The sequence below is a fragment of the Plecotus auritus genome (assembly GCF_963455305.1).
Source record: "Plecotus auritus genome assembly, chromosome: 9".
NCBI lineage: Eukaryota > Metazoa > Chordata > Mammalia > Chiroptera > Vespertilionidae > Plecotus > Plecotus auritus.
In genome coordinates, this window is record NC_137783.1 from 68,044,900 (window position 1) to 68,061,936 (window position 17,037).

At 39.1% G+C, this 17,037-nt stretch overlaps 1 protein-coding gene across 3 annotated transcripts in view; it reads right to left on the reverse strand.

The window, feature by feature from the left end:
• The window catches only part of ARHGEF12 (Rho guanine nucleotide exchange factor 12), a 230,774-nt gene that overhangs the window by 126,034 nt on the left and 87,703 nt on the right, over positions 1–17,037 (reverse strand). For all 3 annotated transcript variants that reach the window (XM_080687470.1, XM_080687471.1, XM_080687469.1), the window contains 3 exons: positions 5,365–5,463; positions 4,691–4,740; positions 1,652–1,709 (listed from right to left, as the gene is read on the reverse strand). In XM_080687470.1, coding sequence (XP_080543596.1) covers positions 1,652–1,709; positions 4,691–4,740; positions 5,365–5,463 — 207 coding nt within the window. The remainder of the gene's footprint in view (positions 1–1,651; positions 1,710–4,690; positions 4,741–5,364; positions 5,464–17,037) is intronic.

A 17,037-nucleotide genomic window follows, 5' to 3' on the forward strand; every position in this document is an offset into this window, starting at 1 on the left:
CCAGGCCTGCGGAGGAGGGCAGTTAGGGGTGACTGGGCCGGCAGGGGAGGGCAGTTGGGAGGGACAAGGCCTGTAGGGGAAGGCAGTTGGGGGTGACCAGGCCTGCAGGAGAGGGCAGTTGGGGGGACCAGGCATGCAGGGGAGGGCAGTTAGGGGTGACCAGGCCGGCAGGGGAGGACAGTTAGGGGCAACCAGGCCAGCAGGGGAGGGCAGTTAGGGGTGACCAGGCTGGCAGGGGAGGGCTGTTAGGGACAATCGAACCGACCGGGGAGCAAGTAGATGTCGATCAGGCTGGCAGGGGAGTGGTTAGAGGGTGATCAGGCTGGCAGGCAGAAGCAGTTAGGGGCAATCAGGCAGGCAAGCTGTTGGGAGCCAGCAACCCTGGATTGTGAGAGGGATGTCCAACTGCCCATTTGCGCCTGATCCCTCGAGGGGTCCCAGATTGGAGAGGGTGCAGGCTGGGCTGAGGGACACCACCCCTCCCACCCCTGTACACAAATTTTGTGCACCGGGCCTCTAGTATGTGTGTGTGTGTGTGTGTGTGTGTGTGTGTGTGTGTATATATATATATATATATATATATATATATACACATACATATGACACCACCCCTCCCACCCCCGTACACAAATTTTGTGCACCGGGCCTCTAGTATATATATATATATTTGGAGAAGACAGAAAGTAAAATTAACCATGACCAGAAAGACTCAACAGAAGACATTCATTAGTTATCTAGCATGAAGAATAAATGAGATTTTCCAAGTAAATGACTTCTTTAGGTAACTGATCTTTAATTGACAAAAATCTTTCCCTTAGACTTTTTAATAGAACTTTTAAATGTATAGTATTTCACAATATTTTTGGCAATTTAACACTACTATGGAACTCAACTGTCAGTTATTTCACCACGTTTGAGGTGCTAAAAAGGTTTTCTTTTTACACTTAATGGTCATAAGTACTATGATTTGGGGGAATATATACATTTTTTAAGGGTTTCTGTTCATCTAGGTCAGTGGTCGGCAAACTCATTAGTCAACAGAGCCAAATATCAACAGTACAACGATTGAAATTTCTTTGGAGAGACAAATTTTTTAAACTTAAACTTCTTCTAATGCCACTTCTTCAAAATAGACTTGCCCAGGCCATGGTATTTTGTGGAAGAGCCACACTCTAGGGGCCAAAAAGTCGCATGTGGCTCGCGAGCCGCAGTTTGCTGACCACAGATCTAGGTCATTGTGTCCAATCTTCCCCCACTCTCAGGTGGCTTAGACATTTCTTTCAAATATATGCTTTCAATATTACCAAGATAACAAGGACAGTATAATCAACCACATCTATGAAGTAACAGGAAGTAAGTATTTGGTTAGGAATTTTCACCTCAGACTTTCCTTTAATGCAAGACTTACCAACTATAGCCAAGAGGCTTAACCTAGCCACAGACTATTTTGGCAAATAAAGCTTTATTGAAACACAGCCACACCCATTCATTTACATACTGTTCAGGGCTGTTTTTATGCTACAATGACAAAATCACATTGTAAACCATGGGGCCCACAAAGCCTAAAATATTTCTATCTGATCTGTTATAGAAAATATTTGCTGATCCTTGCTTCAGGGTTTCAGAAAACAAAACAGCAACATTCACCTACATTTGATTAACTTTACCACCTCCAAATGGTTTGAATGAGTCACCAGAGTTCCATTCACCTGCAAGAAAATGAAAATAGTGCATATCAGATACATTCCACAGACACATAGGTAAATTGATTTCAGGAATTATTATGCATAGTATAATCAATTATAATACAGTAGATGGGGCTATGTATATACTAAAATATGTATATGTCTGATTCAATATTTCACTTTTACCACTGTCCCATCAGATATACTCAGCAACAAAATGAACTTGAATGCAAAATAAGGCCTTGACTGAAAGGGCATTGCAGTGTGTTCACCATGACAGATGATGAAACATAACGTACAACAGATTTACAAGCCTACACAGTGGAGGGCTCTTGCAAACAGAAACTGTCTCTTTGCCTTTAATTATAAATTCAGTGATTTGTTAAAATCATAATGCATTGTTAAAAGATAAAAAAATTATTTCCAAAATAATATTCAACTTACTTTTAGTTTCCCAATTATGACCTAATCTTTACAAAGAAAATATTTTCAGAGAGGCTAAATGTAGGAAATGTTATCCAAAGTCTCTACTGAACAAAACAAATTAAGGTAAAAATATCAAACATGGATCTAACATTAAAACTATTTTTCTCTGATTTTTATAAGTTAAAATACCATCTATAATAATAAAAGCCTAAGTGACCATCACAACCGAACGGACGACTGAACAGGCAGCGTGGGGCAACTAGGCTGGCAGGGGGTTAGTGAGGGACGACCAAATGACTGAGCAGCAGGCTGTGTGGGGCAACCAGGCCGGCAGGGGGGTTAGTGAGGGGCGACTAAACGACCGAACAGCAGGCTGCGTGGGGCTATCAGGCCCACAGGGGGGGCAGTTGAGGGTGACCAGGCTGGCGGGGGGGCGGAGGCAGTGAGGGGCGACCAAACGACTGAGCAGCAGGCTGTGTGGGGTGACCAGGCCCGCAGAGGGGGCAGTTAGGGGCAACCAGGCCGGCAGGGGGTTAGTGAGGGGTGACCAAAAGACTGAGCAGCAGGTTGTATGGGGTGACCCTGCCGGCAGGAGGGTTAATGAGGGGCGACCAAACGACCGAAAGGCAGGCTGTGTGGGGCAACCAGGCCCGTAGGGGGGGCAATTGGGGGCGACCAGGCCGGCGGGGGGGGGGGGGGGCAATGAGGGGCGACCAGGCTGGCAGGGGGGCAATTAGGGGCGACTAGGCCGGCAGGGGGGGGGCAGTTAGGGGCGATCAGGCAGGCAGGCAGGTGAGCAGTTAGGAGCCAGTGGTCCCGAATTGTGAGAAGGATGTCCGACTGCCGGTTTAGGCCCGATCCCCGGCAGGTGGACATTTCCCGAGGGGTCCCGGATTGGAGAGGGTGCAGCCTGTGCTGAGGGGACCTCCCCCTCCCCTTGCAAGAATTTCATGCACCGGGCCTCTAGTCAGTGTATAAACCAGAAATAAAGGTATACTCATCATGACCACCAGAGACCACCTCTGTTAACCATGATGTTTAATCCTAGATGCTATTCTAGCATACACACACCACATATACAGACGCACAAAACATAAATTATTACTCTTTTTTCTGTAAATACTTTTCACTGTATTGTGTATATCTTTCATTATAGGTATACATATTCTTAAAAGCTGCAGATAAAATGTAATTTATTTCTCTAGCTCTCAGTTTATGCATATGGAGGTTGTTTATAAGTTGTCAATATGATGAGGCCGAAATGAATTTCCCTGTACACATTTCATGGTTGTACACTTATTTCCTTAGATATGTTCCTAAAAGCAAAATTGCTGGTCAAAGGTAATATACTTACTTAAAGTATATAATTTTTTATACATATTCACAATTCCCATCCAGATTTTACCTAATTTATACCCATGACAAGCTTATGAGAGTAGCCATTTTACCATGCCCAAACTATACATACCTAATACGTATCATCAATCTTTAGAATTTCTAACAACCAAATATATTTTCACGTATCTTTAATTTAGTAGTGAGGTTGGACATATTCTTATTAATATATATTACTTATTTCAATTACTTTGGGGAATTGCCTGATAAAATTATTTGCCCATTTTTCTATTAGTTTATTCTTTTCTTAGTACAGGTAGTTGAAAAGTGCTCCTTATAATTAAGGATATACTCTGTAATACGTTTCAAGTATTTTTTCCAGATTGTTCTTTGTAAGTATGTTCATGGTGTCTTTTCCTGGATAGTAATTTTGTTTCAAGAAATCAAATGAACCCTAGCTGGTTTGGCTCAGTGGATAGAGCATCAGCCTGCAGCCTGCGGACTGAAAGGTCCCAGGTTCGATTCCAGTCAAGGGCACCTGCCTGGGTTGCAGGCTCGATCCCCAGTAGGGGACGTGCAGGAGGCAGCCAGTCAATGATTCTCTCTCATCATTGATGTTTCTATCTCTCTCTCCCTCTCTCTTCCTCTCTAAAATCAATAAAAATGTTAAAAAAAAAAAAGAAATCAAATGAGTCAAGTTTCTCAAGCGTCATTACTGACTAATCCATTCTTTCATCCTGGTCAGATTCAAGGCTGCTCTGGGCTCTCTGTTCCACTGATAGATCTATACCAGACCAGGGTCACTGCCTACATTAATCCACACCCTGTCACCTCACACAAACCTACATACAGAACACTTTTTTCATTAGCTATACTTAAACCTTTGTAAAGTTCATTTGAAAGAATAATCAGACAAGTAATGACATACCTCCCCAATTCTAATAGTATATTTTAATGAGAATTACTTGTTAAAAAATAATATGGAGAGAAATGATCTTTACAACAGTGAATTACATTCCTATCCAGGAACATGTATTACTCCATTTATTCAAGCCCTTTTTATGCCTTTCAGTATAGGATAATATTAATTTTTTTAAAGTGAGTTTTTATAGACCACAAATCCAACATATGTAATGTGCTGTGTTTTACAAAAATCCAAGTGAGAAAAATAAAAATATGGCTAATATATGCTGTGGTTTTTTTTTTTAATTCTACCATAAATTCTATAGTGGTTGTTTCCTTACCTTGATGATTCGATCACCTGTCTGTACTCCAGCCCGCATGGCTGCTCCATCTGTAAGAGAAACTAATTAAAATGTAACTCATTGGCATTGATTGACATGTTCTTGAAAGAGAGGAACATAACGAAGTGCTCACGAACACAGGCTGTCAAGTCAGACAGACTTAGGTTCAAATGCTGCCCCTGCCACTCACTAGCTGTGTGACCTTGGACTGCTTTTATGTTTTTTACTCTAAGCCTCAATATCTCCTATAAAACAGGAGATAAAAATACTACCTCAAGTCACAGCACCCAGCATGAAGTAAGTATTCAATATATGGTAATAGCAGTAAAAGATACTGTTGCTGTTTTGGAAAAAGGATATTTTTGAACCTATAACCATCTGCTTAATCTGTCTCTACAAAACATCTCTAAAGAAATAATATTCAACAAACTTCTGTAAGTGATGATGCATAAAGTATCACGACACAGAGTACTATGATTTCTAAAACTATAAAGTGCAAAGAAAACCAACTGGGGGAATTCATGCCTAAAACTACGATACTAAAGACAAATCTAGCACCATGGCTATATAACCTGCACTGTATATGACTGTGTTATTCTGGGCAACAGATTTTATTTGTACTTTTCTGTTCATACTCTGCGCTCGAGTGACAAGACAGTTTTAAAATGCCTTGCCTTCTTTGACAGACTGTACGAAGACTGGGTTGTCTCCACTGACCGTCAGCCCAAATCCATTGTCACCCTTCTGGATGATCACACAGCGCTGAACAAGACCTGCACAGGAATCACAGAACAGAGAGAAGGAAGAGAAAAACAAAGAGAAAAAAGATAATAATTACATAGTAGCAATGAACTGTATTCTTTCTGGAGAAATACAAGGTAGCACATGAAACCCATATATAAAACAAGAGCACTGACCCCATGAACAAAACAAACATAAGAACATCACAAAGTCATATATATTGGTCTCTCACTGGAGAGGTAGCGTGGAATGGGTCCAAGATTAACAACAGCTCTGGCAAACTGGAAAGAGGAAGTATTGGAGAGGAGACAGTTATAAGAAATACCCATTCACATCTATGCTATTATTGGTAATATAAAATCCTCCCCTACCACCCTATGTTTTGGTGCTCTTAACCACCACCACCCCCCCCCCAAAAAAAAACAAAAACACAACAACAAACAAAAAAACGCACAACCAAAACATTTTAGGACATTAAGCTAGAAACAGCCCATAGTAAATTCTAGAGCAGCCGTGGGCAAACTACGGTCCGCGGGCCGGATCCGGCCCGTTCGGCTGTTCCATCCGGCCCACGGAGCCGAAAGAGCGGAGGGTTCTCTTGCTCTCCCCTCCGCTCCTTTACTTTGAATTTATATTAGTTCACACAAACACTCCATCCATGCTTTTGTTCCGGCCCTCCGGTCCAGTTTAAGAACCCATTGTGGCCCTCGAGTCAAAAAGTTTGCCCACCTCTGTTCTAGAGAAATCCAATCTCCCTCTTAGGGAAATATACTCAGAAACACAGACTATATAAAGAAAGAAGGTGCATGCAGAGCTCCTGCCACTTTTCTCCCAAAAGAAAGAAAAAAAAGGGAAAGCTACAAAGGGCAGAAAAACCTTGGCTCAAAGAAAAAATAAACAGAAAAGAGAAAAAAGTAGAAAAGATAAAGAATCTGTGAGCTTCAGCAACTCTTTTATCTCTTTCATATACTGACCTGACTCCTCCAGGAGCATTTATTTTCCTTCCAGTTAAACAGCAAATGGAAATTGTCAAGGCAAGGTGAGAGGAAGAGGACCCCGTCAAAGGATAGGGATGTCCCATGACGGAAGAAGCCTGATTAGTGCCCAGCTCTTTTATTATGGATCAGATATGAAGATCTTCAACTCTGTGTTAACCAAAGACTCAATACATACTTTCAGTTTTACAGAATCTAATCATTTCACCAAAAATTAATATACAGCCCTAGCTGGTATGGCTCAGTTAGTTGAGAATCATCTCATGCATCAGAGGTCACTGGTTCGATTCCAAGTCAGAGCACAAGGCCAAGTTGTGGCTTGATCCCCAGTAGGGGACATGCAGGAGGTAGCCAATGGATGTTTCTATCCCTCTCCCTTCCTCTTTAAAATCAATAAAAACATATAAAATCAATACATAAACAGCTGTAAAACAGCAGGTATAATAATGGTTAGAAAATATTCTTCAAAATAAAGATTTTTATACAGAGCCATGATCTTTTACAAAACAAAGAGTATGTTAAAGACTGCATATTTTTATATAGATTTATATAGATTTCTTGCTGTTAATGAAATGTCACAAGTATGTGAGCCTACTGAAGATGAAAGAAAATAACTAGATGCCAGCATGAAAAATATGAACCTTAAATTTTAACTCATAACCCTATACAAAATTTAACTTAAGCAGATAATGGACCTAAACATGAAGCTAAAAATTTTCATGAAAAAACACAGAAAAAAATCTCCAAGACCTTAGGGTAGGCAGAGATAGTTGAGGATGCAAAATGTACCAACTAGAAAATAAAAAACTGGTAAACTGAACTAAAAATTTAGAACATCTGCTCTTCTAAAAGACACCAAGAAAATGAAAAGGCAAGCCACAGACTGGGAGAAAATATTCACAAAACAAATACGTATGTTTATATCCAAATTACATATTTTAAAAACTCTACAATTTAAAAATGGAAGACATTTTAAACTAGGGTTGCCAACCTTTCGGACCTCACAGACCACCAGTGGTCCGTGGACCACCAGTTGGCGACCGCTGCTTTAAAAGAGACAAAAGATTTGAATAAACACATCACAAGGAAATACCAATGCATAATAAGCACATGCCAAGGTGCTCAATATCTACAGGCATCAGAAAAACACAAATTAAAATCACACTGAGATGCCATATACACTAACTGAAATGGCTGAAAACAGGAGTGACAATACAAAGTGCTGGCACAGCTGTGGAACAACTAGAATGTTCATACATCCGGTGGGAATGTAAATGGTACACTTTGAAAAACAGTTCAGAAATTTCAATATGTATTTATATCTGACCCAGCAATTTCATTCCCAAGAGAAATGAAAACTCATGTGTACATAAAGACTGGTAGACAAATGTTCATAACAGTTTTTTATTCATAAAAGCCCAAAACTAGGAAATAAAACAAGAACTAGGCATATATGCAATAAATGAATCACAAAAACATAATGCTAAGCAATGGACAGCAGATACAAAAGACAGTGAACACCATTTGATTCCAATGTAAAACAGACAAAACTAAACTACAGTAACAAAAATCAGATTAGTGGTTGCCTGGGGCAGGATGGGGAGAATGAGTGCAAAGGAACATTAAGGAATTTTGGGGAGTGATGGAAATGTCCTGTACTTAATTAAGGTAATGGTTACATGAGTATATTCATTTGTCAAAACTTACTGAACTGCACACCTAAAATGGATATATCTTATTTCTTTATGTAAATTGTACACCAAGAAAGGTGATTTTCAACATTAAAAAAATGTGTTACCACTCAACTCAAGAGACTACTAAATACTAAACAGCATTTGAATTTACCACTCCCACAAAATAGCCAATTGTAATGAGGGTAGAGGGAAGACAGCCCATCAAAATCAACCATTTTCCTTTGCTTAATGTTGCTTCCCTCAAGTAGCTAGGAAAAACTATAAATGGAATGGATATGAATACAGAAACACAAGAAAAAAGGCATTCTTTATAAATTTCTAATACAGAATACAACAAATATAGGAATGAGAGAACCTCAAAATAGATTAAGAGCAGTGTTTTACAGGAAGCTTTAAAAAATCATGGTTTTATCCAGTCCTCCATGGCAGGACACTTTGGCTGTTTCCATGTCGTGGCCACTGTGAATAATGCTGCAGTGAACATAGGGTCGCCTATATCTTTGTGAATACATGATTTCGAGGTTTTCAGGTGTATACCCAGGAGAGGGATTGCTGGGACATATACACAATGGAATACTACTCAGCATAAGAAAGGATGAAATAGTGCCACTTGCAACCACATGGAGGGACCTTGAGAACAGTATGTTGAGTGAAGTCAGTCAGTCAGAACAAGCTTAGAGCCCTAGAATCTCACTCACATGTGGGATATAAAACGGATACTCGCGGCACACACAAGCAGTGTGGTGGTTGCCAGAGGGGAGGGGATGCGGAGAAGCGGTCCTATATGAGGTGACGAGAGGGGATCTGACTCTGGATGGTGGGCACATGGTGCCATATACAGATCCTGTCACAAAGAAACCCACACCTGAAACCTGTATGTTCATGTGGACCAATGTCACCCCAATAAATGTAATTTAAAAAAATATATGGTTTTGAAAACATAAATACCCGATGTCCTCCTTTCCAGAGTTACTTGAAATTTCAAAATGAATTATATATTGCGACTTTAAAATAAAAATCAAGACAACTGCAATGCTGAATACACACACACACACACACACACACACTTACTTCATACTATATCCACCTCCGTAGTTCTCCCATGAGCTGCAAGTCAGTGAATTGAAGGTTCTAATCTTGGTGTTCATTGTACTCAGCCATTCCCAGATTCATTTTCAGGTCACTTTAGAGCAGCGGTCACCAACCTTTCAGACTTCATGAACCACTGGTTTGGCGACCGCTGCTTTAGAGAACCGGGTGCTTGTGAAAATGAGGGCGAGTAAGGGTTAAGAGTTTGCACGTTTGTGCATTTCACTGTAATACAATGAACATAAAGTAATTATTTAATGCCTGACACATACTAAGAGCTCATAAATGTTAAGTATTATCTATGGATATAAAAGGCTAACATAATATGCAAAGTGTCCCCTCGGGAGTTCAACCGGGAGACCAGGAGTTCGATCACTTGCTATGACATGCGGTGACCACCAGGGGGCAGTACGGAATGAAAGAAGGCCCAGCTGGCAGCCAGGGAAGGAAGGCCTCGGCCAGTAGCCAGAAGGCCAATTGGCCCTAATCGCCAGCCAGGCCTAGGAACCCTACTCATGCATGATTTCATGCCCTGGGCCTCTAGTTTTATTATGATTGAAGGTAAGTTGCCTTTGGACTTTCCTCATCAGATATATAGCTATCAGTTAAAAACCAATTAACACCTGTATGTTAACTAACTCCTATCATTTTTGCAATTTCTCCTTTAAAAGGATCAACCCTCATTTATGTCTTTGTCTAAATTTTACTTTGTTTTAACAGATAAGCAAATTAGTTTTAAATGGGGCAGGAAGAGAGAAGAAAATTTAACAGAGCAGGGCTTCTAGGAATAGGTAACATCAGAAGATGAGAGACAATAGAAAAGCTACGAGAAACAAATCACCTCCTCTTAGAAGCCTTTTCAGGCGATCCAGACTGGGGGAGGGGAGTCCCTATAGCCCTCCTGAACCTCTGGTTACCCCACAGTGCCATCTGATTTATATTTGTCTTGTCCTTTCCTCAGAGTATATGCTCCAAGGAAAAGGACAGGGGCTCTATTTTGTTACAGTCTTATGTCAGGACCTTTGTCTGGTATAGGAAAAACTTTTTTTAAAAAATTGCTAATAAATGAATGAAAACTGGGTAAGTAGAAGAGTCTAGGGAAAGGATGGAAACTCGGAAAGGGAGGTGATCTAAGAGGGGAAAAAAATACCAGTACACACAGTCAACTTTAGCAAACAGACTGTTAAGGGTTGAGTAAATACAACAGGATTCCCTCAAAATACTGCAAATCTGTTTTCTCCAATTCAAAATTGTTCAGTCTGGTAACTTTCCCTTTAATTCTACATCAAAAGGAGAATATGGAGGCCCTAGCCAGTTTGGCTCAGTGGATAGAGCGTCGGCCTGCAGACCCAAAGGTCCCAGGTTCGATTCTGGTCAAGGGCACATTCCTGGGTTGTGGGCTCGGTCTAACGTGCAGGAGTCAGCCAATCAATGATTCCCTCTCATCAATGATGTTTCTATCTCTCTCTTCCTCTCCCTTTCTCTCTGAAATCAATGGAAATATATTTTTTTTAAAAAGATGGAGAACAAAGGATAAAGAGAAAAAGGAGAAAGAACAATGTGCACACCCTAGTCCCCTGTCAGTTCTCCCCAAACCCACTACATTGTCCATGTATTATTATGACATCTGCTAACCTAAGAATCTGATGTCTTTTAATATATAAGAACTAGAAGCCCGATGCACAAAGATTCATGCAAGAATGGGCCTTCCTTTCCCTGGCTACTGGCACCTCCTTTCCACTCCAGCCCCAGAGCCGCCTCTTTCCGCTCTGGCCCCGCCTTCCCACGCTGCCCAGAGGCCCTGAGCGGCTGGAGCAGTGCGGAATGCCAGTGTAGTCGCCCCCGGCCGCTCGGCACCTGCGCATGCAAATTAACCTTCCATTTTTGTTGGGTTAATTTGCATACTCACTCCTGATTGGCGGTGGCAGTCGCGAAGGTACAGTCAATTTGCATCTTTCTCTTTTTTTTTAGTGTAGATTACTAGACTAATACAAAAGGAAACATACCTTATATATACAGCCAATTAAGAACCTATGAAATTCAAACTAATGATACTATTCTGTCCTATTAATCTATGCCATCTGCATAAACTTAAAATTAACTGAAAACTAAGCTGCCATATCATTCAAAATTCAGAAATCCAGCCTCTCAGATGCTTAGTTCTATTATGTTCCTTCTCATTCAAAATAAAATAAATGTTTTTTCTTGAGCGTGATGTTCTTTCTACTTGTTGTAGACCAAAAATTGTTTTAACCCACTGCACAGAATAAATGCACCCTTAACACTGAAATCACTAATACTGACTAAATTATGACAACTTTGAAATGTCCCTTTTGGAAAAAAAATCCACTTCTTTATTTTAGCAAATTTGTATTGATTATCTACTAGCTATTTAATATTGCAGTCTATAGATGTTGTGAGGAATACAAAACTACAGAAGTATGCTCTCAAAAAAACTCAAATCTTGGCATGGAGAACAGCAGAGAAACAAATAGGGAGACAGGACAATGTCCTACTAAGAGTCAGAGGCTGGTACAGATGACAGGCCCTGTATGTTATTTTAAAAAAATAAAAAATAAAAAATAAAAATGGGCTCCTAACTCCAAAAGAGCCATTTTCAAAATTAATTTCTATTTTTCCTGATTTTAACAAACACATACAGTCCATGGTTTGTTTGTTGGTTTGTTTTGCTAAATCCCTATTGTCTAGTATACATATTATTAACTATAATTACCATATAAATGTGTTTATCTTTCAATATGAATTTTTATAAGGTCACAAACTTACATTACTATCAGCTGAATGCAAGCAGTTTGCATGAAGACAGGCAGAAAAAGGATTTAGCAGTGAAATAATAAGCTTATACTTCCTTGAAACTTAGCATAATGATCTTCATTCTCACCATTCTTAGTGCCATATGAAGGTTTTTCCACAACAACCTATTTTTAGGTACACATAAAGTATTAGTAAACTAGTGTATATCTCTATTATTGTGCTTACCAAAACATGTTACAATTCTTCCTTTTGTACTAGACTGAACTTCCAGAAAACAGGAATAATCTCCCCTTATCTTTGTATCCCATCACTTATAGTATATATAATAGCATATAATAGCTGCTCAAGGAATATTTGCTAAGTAAAACTGAATGTATTTTACATAAAATATATTTTAAATAAATCATATCCAGTCACTTTTTAAGAAAAAGTAATATCATAGATCTGAAAACTATGCAAAGTAGAGAAATACTCCTATAAGGACACTGGCTAAATTCTAATTAAAATAATTTGATTCCCATCTAAATAACTCTAGTTACAAATAATTAGTTACAAACATAAAATAACTCCTCTACTTATAACACATTTTTTATTGCCTGTTTTCTTTAAAGTATGATATTTCACCTGGAAGCTAGTAACAGATATCTGGTTTTATGACATCTGTGAAATAAAGATGTTTTATCAAATTTAGTAAACACTATTCTTTCCTAAATTTCATTTTCTTTTTCTAACAAAGGACTTTTTTTCCCTTTTAGAATGATGTAGTAAGTGAAACCAACATAAAAAGATTACTCTTTAATCAAAAGATAAATACCATATAAATGTCTGGAGTGTTTGTTCTAGGTCTGTGAACTATGCTGTTGGTATTTTAATGGGGATTGCACTGAATTTATAGACTGCTTTGGTCTAGCTATGGACATTTTTATTATGTTAATTCTACCAGTCCATGAACTCGGTATCTTCTTCCACTTGTTTATTCTTCCATATTTTTTCATAACTTTCTATAGTTTTCTGAGTACAGGTCTTTTACCTCCTTGGTTAAGTTTATTCTTAAGTATATAATTTTTTTTTTCACACAGGCCAGGGCTCTTAATTTTTTTATTGCAATGGTAACTGGGATTGTTTTTTAAGTTCCTGTTTCTGAAAATTCATTATTGGTGTATAAAAATGCTAACAATTTCTGGGTGTTACTTTTGTATCCTACTACCTTGGCAAAATCATTTATTAAATCTAGTAGTTTTTTGGTGGAGTCTTTAGGGTTTTCTATGTACTATATCATGTGATCTGCAAATAATGACAGTTTTATATCTTCCTTTCCAATCTGGATGCCTTTTTTGTTTGTTTGTTTCTTCTTGTCTGATCACTGTGGCTAGGCCTTCTAGTAGAATACCAAAAGCATATTTCACAGATCAAGAACAAACACTAACAACATATTTCACAGATCTAGAACAAACACTCCAAAAACTTATATGGAACCAAAAAGGCTACAGCAATCTTTAGAAAGAAGAACAAAGTTGGAGGGATCACAATACCAGATATCAAGCCATACTACAAAGCCACCAGAATCAAAACAGCCTTGTACTGGCACAAGAACAGGCATACAGATCAACAGAACAGCACATATAACCCAGAAATTGACTCACTCCATAATGCTCAGTTAATCTTTGATAAAGGAGGCAAGAATATACAATGGAGTAAAGACAGTCTCTTCAATAAATGGTGTTGGACTAACTGGACTGCTACACGTGAAAATGAAACTAGACCACCAACTCACACCATACAAAGAATAAACTCAAAATTAATAAAAGATTTAAATGTAAGTTGTGAAACCATAAAAATCCTTGAAGAAAATATAGGCAGCAAAATATCAGCCATCTCATGCAACAAAATTTTCACCAATACATCGCCTAGGATAAAATAAACCAAAGAAGAAAATAAACAAATGGGACTACATCAATATAAAAAGCTTCTGCACAGCAAAAGAAACCACCATCAAAATGAAAAGGGAACCCACTGAATGGAGAACATATTTGCCAATGATACATCTGATAAGGGGTTAATTCCCAAAATATATAAAGTACTCATACAACTCAACAAAAGGAAGACAATCCAATTTAAAAAAAAAAAAAAATGGGGAGAAGACTTCTCCAAAGAGGACATACAAAAGGCCCAGAGACATGAAGAAATGTTCAGCATCACTAATCATCAGAGAGATGCAAAAGCCAAGATCTGGAAACAGCCCAAGTGACCATCAGCAGATGAGTGAATAAAAAAGCCAAGGGGCATTTACAATGGAATATGATGCAGCAGTAAAAAGAAGGATCTCTTACCCTTTGAGACAGCATGGAGGGAAATGGAGAGTATCATGCTAAGTGAAGTAAGTCAGTCAGAGAAAGACACGTATCACATGATCTCACTCATAGGTGGAATCTACGTAACAAAATAAACTGACAAACCAAGTAGATCCAGAGACATGGAAGCATGGTACAGACTGAGGGTCCTCTGAGGGAATAGGGGGAGTTGGTGCTGGGAAGGGAAGAGATCAATCAAAGACCATATATGCATATATGAATAACCCATGGGCACAGATAATAGTGGGGTGAAGGCCTGGGGAGGGGAGAGAAGGGAATGGGGAGGAGGGAGGTTAATGGGGGGAAAGGAGGACATCTGTAATACTACAATACAACAATAAAGACAAATTAAAAGAAAAAAAAAAGATAATTACCAAGAATTATATTTTGAAAATGAAAAAAATTAGGTTCTTTGTAATGTTATGAAGTGGGGAAGGGAAGAAGTCATAAAAAACTATTCAAAAATGTGAGAAAGTTTCACTATAACACATTCCTAGGGGGGGGGGGCGGGGGGGGAACACAACTATACTGCCAAACAGCAAATTAATGAAAATGGAGTGTTAAATATGCCAGGCAACATGTTAACCTTCCATACCACATTTACTTTAGTGAAAGCACCTTTTTTTTCACCTTTGATTTTATTACATGATCAAACTTCTCTAAGTCTCATGTCTTCAAAATTAGCTTCAGGGAAGGGTGAGGAGAAAAACCATGTGCAATCTCCTAAAAAGAGCTCGTTATTTTATGAGTAAGACCTCAGATAATCCTTTCACTAAGAGGCTCCTGGATTCTAAATGCACAATGCTGCTGGCAAGAGGTGCCTTTAGTTCCAAGTATGCTAACTTCATTCTTTTGACTATCACTCTGACAGTTATGTCTCTTTCCTAAGTTACATTTTCTTCTACCTTAAACTTTTTAAGGAGAAAAATCCAAGATGAGTCAACATTTTATTCCAATTCTCTTTACTACAATACTCATCCCACTTTCAACAATCACTCAATCAAAACTGAATGAGTGCCTCTAGTGTGTCAAGCATTGTGGGAGACATGAAGACAAATATAAGTACAAATAACTAGATACAACGCAGGATGTTAAAACTCAGACAACAAAAACAGCTGAACAACTCTAGGGAACTCCTAAGAAGAAGGCAATATTTGAAATGGGCCTGAAGGATGAAGAGAGTTCTAATGGGAAGTTATAGTGGGTAAACCTTTCAAGACTTTGGGAATGGCATGAATAAAGAAAGACTATGAAGCCATATTCCAGAAATGAAATTTTGGAAGAGTGTAGTACATTTAGGTGAATAGTAAATTAAGGTAGGATTATAAACTGTAAACAAATTATAGTATATCTTAAAAACTATTTGTACTTCCTAGCAAATGAATGCCCAGATCCTGAGTTTAGTAATACTAATCTTACAAAATATGTAAGAATGGAGAAGTGAATCAATGTGAAATCAAAGTGAACGAAAGTTATGAGTCTATTAAAATATTCTAGCCCTAGCTGGTGTCCTCAGTAGATAGAGTGTCAGCCTGCAGACTGAAGGGTTCCGGGTTCGATTCCAGTCAAGGGCACACGCCTGAGTTGCTGGCTCGATCCCCAGTAGGAGGCGTGCAGGAGGCAACTGATCAATGATTCCCTTACATCACTGATGTTTCTATCTCTCTCTCCCTCTCTGAAATCAATAAAAATATATTTTAAAAAATATATTCTAATGAGAAGATGAAAAACTGAACAAAGCAGTGAGGATGCAACGAAATAGTAAGGGATGAAAAATAATGTGACAGTACAATCAATGGGACCTCACAGACAGTTGACTAGAGAGGACAAGGTAAAGGGAGAAGTCAAAGATAACTATAAAAAAGTAAGACAAAGTTAACAAAAGAATGACAGTGCCACTGAAAGAATCAGGAAAACTGATTTCTAGCCATGATGAAAAATGATGAATTTCAGCTTGTCATTCTGAATTTGAAGGACAGAGAGAAAGTGCTCAAAAAAGTTAAAAATATAAAACTGGTAAAAGCAATATCAGGGACAGAAACTCAGGTCATGTCTAGATTTGCAATAGGGAACAGCAATCAGTAAAGAAAAGACAAAATTATAGAGAGAAAGGAACCAGGTTAATACAATATTACAGAAACCAAAGAAAAGGTATCAGCATTGTCAAATGATTCAGAGAGAAGGTGAAAACTGAGAATAACTTCATAGATTTTCAAGTCAAATATTTTAGTTTACCTTCCAGATAGTATGTGTTTACTTATTTTTTAAAATATATTTTTTATTGTTGACTAGAAGCCCGGTGCACGAAATTCATGCACGGGAGAGAGGGGTATCCCTCAGCCCGGCCTGCACCCTCTCGCAATCCAGGACCCCTCAGGGAATGTCAGACTGCCCTTTTAGGCCCGATCCCTGTGTAATCCCGGACCGCTGGCTCCTAAACTCTCACCTGCCTGCCTGATTTGCCCCTAACCACTCACCTGCCTGCCTGATTGCCCCTAACCACCTCTGCCTGCCTGATCACCCCTAAACACTCACCTGCCTGCCTGAATGCCCCTAACTGCTCGCCTGCCTGCCTGATCGCCCCTAACCCCTCTCCTGCCTGCCTGATCACCCCTAACTGCTTGCCTGCCTGCCTGACGGCCCCTAACCATTCACCTGCCTGCTTGATCACCCCTAAACACTCTGCTTGCCTGCCTGATCAC